Here is an 8,412-nt window from a genome sequence, read left to right on the forward strand (position 1 = left end):
TTCCATCTGGTGGTTGACACCCATGGGCCACAGCAGCAGGAGACACTTGGCTGCTTTGAGGGAAAGCAAGATACTGAGTTGGATCCTTTTGTTGAGGGTGAGAAGATGAAGAAATCCATAATTTCATAAACCCAGCAGGCAGCAGGTTCCATCCTTACATCCCCTACAAGATGTAGTTATCTACTACTAGTTGTTGCAATCATCACATAAATAGGAGATACAAAAAACAGGTTTAAGTTTCATTTTTCTTGCTGTCATCTTTTTTTCTTCTTATTTTTTTTTCTATTGAGCAGCACTAATTTAATAGTGTTGTTGGGCTCCTGTGTTTTTTTCAGTGGCTTGCATTGTATTGAGTTTCTGTTGAACATTTAAGCCCAGAAGAACAATTTTATGCCTAATGGAAAAAGCAATAATTATTTCATTAATACAGGGGTAGAATTCCTCCATACTAAACAAGAAATCAGAGAGCTCTGAGGCTATCAGGGAAAACAGTGTTGCTCAGCTATTTTTGGTGATGTGGAACAAAAGAAGGCACTCTCTTGTAGCTGTACTCATAGGTGCAGGCTTGCATCCTCATCTTACTCATCTTCAAGAGTTCAAGGGCACTGAGGGTCAGCAAGGGGTCCAGTCCCCTGCTCCTCTAGGGTGGGGGGATGCTGCCTACCCATCCTATCTTCATAGGTATCAGTTCACATCTTAACTGAAAACTTGATTTCATGGCCATGTGTGGAATCTTAGTGTGAAATATTCATATTTAAAGTAAAGAGGCTTCAGTAAAGCCTGTTAAAGATAGTCCATCTTAGGATCAACAGATCCAGGATCACAAACTGCTCTCCTGAATCCTCTGCTTTTCAGTTTGGAAAAGAACAGTCCTATCCACTAGACTTTCTAAAGCTCTTTCAGCTCCCCAAGCGTGGATGGGATGCCATCCAGAGGGACCTGGACAAGCTTGAGAAGTCTGAACCTCATGGGGTTCAACAAGGCCAAGGGTCCTGCACCTGGGCTGGGTCCTGTGGAGAAGGACTTGGGGGTGCTGGGGGGGTTCCTATCCCTGGAACCATTCCAGGGGAGGTTGGCTGGGGCTCTGAGCAACCTGCTCTAGCTGCAGATGTCCCAGCTCAGTGCAGGGATGACTGATGGAAGGTCCCTTCTAACCCAAAGCATTCCATGATACTATGAACATAGTCTAGAGTGGTCTAGAAGTTTAACATGACCCCTTGGGAAAGAAGGGAAATGAAAGACAAAACTGAGGGATCACAGCTTAAAGAAATACAGAAATACAGAGTGGTTTGGGGGTACTGTGAAGGTGTCATATGGAGTTCAGCTGTGGGAACCACCAAGAAGTTGAACCACCAAGAAGTTGAACCACCAAGAAGCTGAACCACCAAGTCGTAGTGGCCAGACCTGAGGATGTTGGTGATAACACTGCTGAGGGGTTCAGAGGAAAGAACCTCAGTCCTCTTGCTTTGAGCTGCTCCTTTCTTATTGAGCTGAGGCAGAACCAAGCCTTGTGCAGTGCTTGGCTTATTAATAGCTGCATTTTGATTCACTAAACGTGGGGGAGGTTTCTGCAGCCACCAAGATTTTGGTGGTCACTGACGTTGGTTTTGGCTTTGCCAGCTGCGTGCTGGGAATCTGCCAGGCACAGACACACGGGTCCTGCCCTGAAGCTTCTACAAGCTGGAAGGCAGGATGCTGAGGGAGGAAATGGAGGGGTGAGGACTCTGTAACACTTGTTTTCTCCTCTCCCTCCCCTCCCTGCAGACTGTACCAAAGCCCATCGCGCTGGAGCCCTGCTTTGGGAACAAGGCAGCCGTCCTCTCCGTGTTCGTGAGGTTGCCTCGAGGACTTGGGGGTATACCACCACCAGGACAGTCAGGTGAGGAACAGCAGGGTCTACCACCAGCTTGGGATTGACCCCGTGCTCCTTCCCCAGCCTCGCAGAGTCGCTGTGTGCTTCCCACCTGAGCTTTGGTTCCATTTCTTGGGTCAGTTGGTGGATGAGTGTTTGATAGTTGGATTGCACTTTGATTTGTGGCTGGGAAAAAGGGGGATCTGGTAGAGACAGAACTTAAGAAAGTCACTTGTCTCCCAGCCTGTCCCCCTTCATTCCCAGCTCCATTTGTGGAGAGACATCAAGGCTTTCAAAGTATCTACACCCTCTTCTTAGCAGCTCTGGACAAACAAGTTTTCTCCATCCAGCTTAAGGTGTCCTTGCTCCCAGCCCCTTCTCACTTAAACCTGTCTATAGGCCACTGGGGCAATGACAAGGGGCAACGGGCACCAACTGGAACCCAGGAGGTGCCACCTGAGCAGGAGGAGAAACTTCTTTGGGGTGAGGGTGTTGGAGCCTGGAGCAGCTGCCCAGAGAGGCTGTGGAGTCTCCTGCTCTGGAGAGATCCCAAACCCTCCTGGCTGTGACCCTGGGCACCCTGCTGGGGGTGAGCTGCTGGAGCAGGGGGTGGGAGGAGATGATCTCCAAGGTCCCTTCCAGCTGGACCATGCTGGGATTGTGTGATCCCCAGGGCAGTTTGTGATTTAATTGGGGTTTCTCCAGTGCCCACTGAACATGGTGGAGCAGAGGATCTTCAAAGAGCATTAGCCAGCTTTGAGGTGGGCTGGGTTTTTTGGGAGCTTTACTGAGCTCAGTCCCAGATGGCCAGGGGGGGTTTGTCTGGGGATCTGCTGGAAGGAGCCTGCAGAGATTAATTAATCATAGAATCATAGAATCCTTTAGGTTGGAAGAGACCTTTAAGATCATCAAGTCCAACCATCAAGCCAACACTACTAAGTCCTCTGCTAAAACAGATCAGAATCTGTCAGGGCTGGAAGGGACCACAAGGATCCCCCAGTTCCAACCCCTCTGCCATGAGCAGGGACACCTCCCACTAGATCAGGCTGCCCAGAGCCTCCTCCAGCCTGGCCTTAAAGACCCCCAGGGATGGGGCCTCAACCCCCTCCCTGGGCAACCCATGCCAGGGTCTCACCACTCTCATGGGGAAGAACTTCTTCCTCACATCCAGCCTGAATCTGCCCACTGCCAGCTTTGCCCCATTCCCCCTAAGTAATGCCCCCACTTCTTCTTCCACCTTTTTCTCCTGCAGATGCTCTCAAGAAAACACAAGATCTTTAAAAGCCTATTTCAGACTTAATCTCTTAAACCAAAATACTCCCCTAGTTCTCTTTTTTTTCTTTAAGAAGAACTCAAACCCCCCACTCTTCACTGAGTGGCTGGTTTCTCCCAGCAGTGTTGGGAGGGTTTGTTCCTGTGGCTTTTGTCCCATGACCAGGTGTGTTCTGTTGCCCCAGGTCTCGCCGTGGCCAGTGCCCTGGTGGACATTTCCCAACAGATGCCAATCGCCTACAAAGAGAAATCGGGCGCAATCCGAAATCGGAAGCAGCAGCCCCCTGCACAGCCAGGAACCTGTATTTGATGCATGGACATCAGAAACTGTTTTAAACAAAAGGGGAAAGGAATTTTGGAGAAGGAAGAGGAGGAGGAGAAGAGGAGGAGGAGAAGAGAAGGAGGAAGAGGAAGATTTCCCAAGTTGTGTCGCGAGAGACGAGAAGCACTCAGAAAAAAAAAAAAACCCACAACTTCCTTGAACCCAATTTTTTTCTCTCATCTACGTGATAGTTGGCTTGATTTGACAACTGCTCCACTTAAGTTTTACTGACACGTGGCTTCAGATTGCTCCTTTGTTTTCTTCAAGTAAAAATCCTTTTGTTGCAGGTCCGGTCCCAGCCGATCGCCGCCGTTCGTGGTCAGTGTACATAGAACTGTAGTCCAGGATGAATGACACTCAGGTTTACCCATGGAAAGTGCTTTGTAGTTCATGTATTTATCAAACTGTACAACCAGAAAAAGTTGCAGTGTTTACAGGTGTCAGCTCTCAACACATAAACACTACTATTCCCCTTCAAAACATCCTCATCCTTTTGTTTTCTTTGACAATTCTGGGGGTGGCCCCTCGTTATTTCAGTGGAACTCTCTTCCAGATGCAGCAGTTTTGTTGTCAGCACGGTGCAAGGACATCAGGAACTGGATGGTTGGAAGGTGGATGTCAACACGTTGCTAAGACCACGTGCAATACCTGGAGGAGATGAAGGTGGCTTCTGAAGGACTTTGTGTTTACACAGTCTTAACCTGCTCGGAGGACACCACACACAAGTGCCTAGACTTGAACAGCTCTAGGGAGTGAAGGAGACTGCTCCACACCTTGCTTTTTAACATCCTTGTGTTCCAATAGATGGACACACACGTAGAGAGTCACCAAAGGCAATCTGTGTTCTTTGGAATGGATCACATGCAGTCAGGGGAAAATGCCTTTTTCCTGACCAGCCAGAGGGTAATATCTAGAAGGAAAATAGTTTTAGTATCTCCTAAGAAAACTCCTGCTTCCAGCAGCATTTTTAACAGAAGCAGTTTGTGTTCTGAGTCAGACACATTGTATTTCTTCCAATTTTTCTCTGCCCATTTGGCCTCTTTCCCTCCTCCTGCCCTCTTGCATTCTTCTGGGTGAGAGCTGAGCTGTGGGCAGAGCTCAGAGACGTCGCTCCTGAGCAGGAAGATTTGCTCCATGATGTAAAAAAACCCAACACTCCAGGTGCCAGATCAGTTGAGGATGGAGTAAGAAAGAATTTTAATTAAAGACCAATGAGTTTGAGTTCATGGTCAGTTACTGAGGGTTCCCATTGGGGTTGAAGTCTCTTAGATGCTGAAGAAGGTGGCTCGTTGGTGAAAGGAAGGGACTCACAAACAGCAAAGAGGAGGTTTGGCTGTTGGGGGATGTCTGAGGATATCTGAAGTACTCTGACTTCAGGGATTACGTTTGGGATTCTCTTTGGAGGGTCAAGGTTGGGCTTAATGAACTTCATTCAGGTCCCTGAAGCTCTGGTTTGGGATGAGAAACAGAGAAGGAACAAGCTGAGGGGGGTGAAAGGACATGCCCTTGAATCTTCTGGCCAAGTAGCACCAGTTCCAAAAGGAAACCCAAGCAACTGCATCTTTTTTTGTGCATGGTTTGGTGATCGATCGTGTACCAGCCACTCATTTGGCTTTGGTTTGGTTTTTAACCATGTATTTTGAAGAAGCTCTTTGCTGGCACCACAATAAAGATGTGAATTGCTGAGCGTGTCCAGGCAGCAGTGGTGGGGTCAGCCTGCTGGTTTCAAGACCATGGTGGATTATAATTCTCATTTCATGTGTCATTTAACAGATGCAACAGGACTGCAGAAGAGATATTGGGGGAAAAAAATGCATTTTATATATATCTATCTATGTGTGTGTGTGTATATATATATATAAAATGCATCTAGTTATAAACTAGACATCTAAATGCCCTCTGGGGAAATGAAAGCATGGGAGGGAAGGGTTGAGCTTTGTCTTTTCAGATGCAGGGGTTTAGGCAATGAAAGTTTCAACTGATGCACAGATTACCTCAGACAGCTTCATCTCTTGAAAATCTTTCCTGTGTGTCTAGGACTAACACAAACCAGAGGCAGAACACTGGACTGAAATTAGGATTATTTATTAGAAATAGTCCCTCCTGTTAGGACTTTCCATGTGCCCAGTCTTCATGCACATCCTCATGTTCAGAGATGTCTTCTTCTTGCTTCTTTTGGAAGAGAACTGCCAACCCAAATTGGCTCTTGAGCTCAAGAAAGCTCCTGTGCTCGAGTCTCCTTATTCAGGACAGCACTTAAGCAGGTGCTTAAAGTTGTTGCTTAGGTTTTCCTGAACAGAAACAACTTTCTGAACAGCAGGCCTGGAGGGGTGATGTATTTTTACATTAAAAAAGATGTAAATGTGGTTTTTTTCCCCCCAGAGAGCTGGGTTGTGTGGTCTCAGAAGCTTACGATGGAGAGTGCCCAGAATCGTGGCCACAAAGTGACGTGTCAGAGCTTGGAAAGAGGAGCAAAAAAAAGGATCAAACTTGGTGGTTTATTAAGCAAAATCAAAGAAAAATTGTACGTAGAGGAACAAGAATTATCTAAACAAAACAAAACAGCTCCTTTTAGGTAGAACTGCTCTGCATCTTATCTCCATCCTGATGAGGGGAAAAGAGAATCCTCATACATATCTGCTGCAGTTTCATCCCAAATTGAAGGTAAAACAGAGACAAAAGGTGGGGGGAGGAAGAATTGCTGGTGGTTTATCACCAGGCCCATAGGAAAAGTGAAAGATTTGTGGCTTTATTTCTTCTGGAGGTGATGGGGGGTGGGGAAGGAGCAACCTGATTTCATGGGAGAATCTGTAAATAGATGAAAAACAACACACCAATTTTGCACTTGTACATAAACTCTACAGCAGCGTGCAGAACATGGGCAAGATTTAAAGTGTACATAAAGCAGGAAAAAAAAATATTGAATGTATTTTTTTGATGCGTTTTAAACGACGTATGAGTTTTGTCTTAATAACTTCTTCGTATGATGAGCATCAGAGAACTTCCCAGAGCTTTAAAGGAACCTCAAATTCCATCTGTGGGATCTTGCTCTGTAAAACAGGGAGGCAGAACATGATTTTGATCTGTTCAAATGTATTTCACTTAAAATGTAGAAGAAAAGTAAAATATGGCTCTTCCACTTCAAGAGGAGGGAGGAAAAAACCCAGTGCTTGAAGACAAGTAATAAATGTACTTAAAGCAGTCATTATCTGGAGGATTAAGTCAGCAGTTTAAGCCTCTACCATTAAGATTGTGCCAGTGATTTCCATTCAAAATCACTATTTTCAAGCATTTATAACTGGCTGAAATTCAGCGTTTGAGCTCTAGCCCTCAGCACATTTTTATTCTTTGAGAGAAGCCTTTAAAGGAAAATGGAATTAAAAGAAAATCAGAAATACTGTAGACCTTGTATCCTAGAAAGCAACCGTGCCATCAGATCCTTAAATAATAGAGGGGTTTTTTTTTAGTTTTGTTCATCTTTATCCATCCTTTTTAGCCCAGGATTTTCTCTGGACTGTTGTAGGATGAGGGACAGGAGGTGATGCCAAGGTTTGGGTCATGGAGGTTTGTGGAAGACAATTTAGGAGTTATTGCCACTCTTCCCCGAGCTTAAAAATGCCAAAATAAAGCTTGAGAGGATGGGGTAGTGCTTGGGATTGGCATCTGATGGGCCCAAGTGATGGTGTGGTACCATGAAAGCCTGGCAGGTCCACACCTCAGGGGTGGCTGGTATCCTAAATATTGCTCAGAAAACATCATTTTTAGCTCTGCTGTCAACATCTACCAAACTCCAGTCCCTGGATTTGTCCTGACAGCTCAGCCCTGGGGCAGCTGAAAGGAGCTTCTGAGGAAATCCCCTCCCTCAAGAGGCTGGGATTGAACTTCAGCCTTTCCCCCATAACCTCCTGAAGGTTCCTTGCCACCAACGTGAGGCTGATTCTCCATCCTCAGCAGCCCCTGGAGTTTTCTCCCTGCTTTTTTTTGGGGGGGATCAGAGCATCAGCTGCAGCTCTGAACCCCTCAACCCCTGTTCCCTGCTGGTGGATTTGCCAGCCCTGGGCTGGGTGAGGAGACAAAGAACAGACCCTCGGTGCCAGGAGCAGCTTTCAGACACCTCCATCCCCCTCACAGCAAGCTGCAGGCGTCTCATTTTTGGGCACACCATTTGGGAAGGGGAGGGGAGGGGGGTTTGGAGCCTCTGGAGCAGGTTGGGAGAGGGAGTTGGGCACGTTGGTGCCACTGGAAGATGCGTTGGGGGACAGGGAGGCAAAGGGAAGGGGGGGTGGGGGTGGGGGTCTCGTTTTTGGGCGTGTTGTTGGTAATTTTAGTCCAATTCATGCTTTTTTTTCTGTTGCTGGCTGCTTAGTCTCATTTTTGGGCGTGTTGTTGGCAATTTTAGTCCAATTCATGCTTTTTTTCTGTTGCTGGCTGCTTAAACGAGGTGATTTCCCATGCTAGGAGGACTATGATAACGTGTATGTGCTGGTTCTTTCCTGCTTCTGCAGCAGGGCAGGTTTTGTTCCATTTATGGCTTGGTTCTAACACTACACTTGGATTATTTCTGTGCATCTTCAGGTACTACAGTTCCATAGACATTTCTTCTGCATTTCTCTTTCACTCCACAAAAAAGAAGAATCAAAAACCTGTGGAGGAGTGTAACACACATCAGTCCATTATTATTATTATTATTATTTGTAAAAAAAAAAAGAAAAAGGAAAAAAAAAGGAAAATGGAGTTTTCTACGACTCTGAAATTTGTGCACAATAAACGTTCTTTACACTAAGATCCTTGAATTAAATTGTATTTGGGGTTTATTTTCTTTCACCCTGTAATTATTTACGATCCTTCTCTGTGGTCAGACTTGAGCTTAGTTTGTTAATATGTATAATTTAGCATTTTATGGCATTCATATGTAAATAGGAGCGAGTCTTGTAAACTATATTTCCCTTGCTGGGGACTGTGGGTG

General features: G+C 46.0%; 1 protein-coding gene across 1 annotated transcript in view; it reads left to right on the forward strand.

Moving 5' to 3' along the window:
- The window catches only part of LOC103770192 (attractin-like), a gene marked incomplete at its 5' end in the record, with an annotated part of 29,679 nt that extends 25,821 nt beyond the window's left edge, over nt 1-3,858 (forward strand). The window contains 2 exons of the mRNA XM_008937443.1: nt 1,765-1,879; nt 3,310-3,858. Of these exons, the coding sequence (XP_008935691.1) occupies nt 1,765-1,879; nt 3,310-3,434 (240 nt within the window). The remainder of the gene's footprint in view (nt 1-1,764; nt 1,880-3,309) is intronic.
- Nucleotides 3,859-8,412: the final 4,554 nt, after the last annotated feature.

Source organism: Merops nubicus, unplaced genomic scaffold, assembly GCF_000691845.1.
Source record: "Merops nubicus isolate BGI_N331 unplaced genomic scaffold, ASM69184v1 scaffold1073, whole genome shotgun sequence".
In the NCBI taxonomy this organism is placed as follows: domain Eukaryota; kingdom Metazoa; phylum Chordata; class Aves; order Coraciiformes; family Meropidae; genus Merops; species Merops nubicus.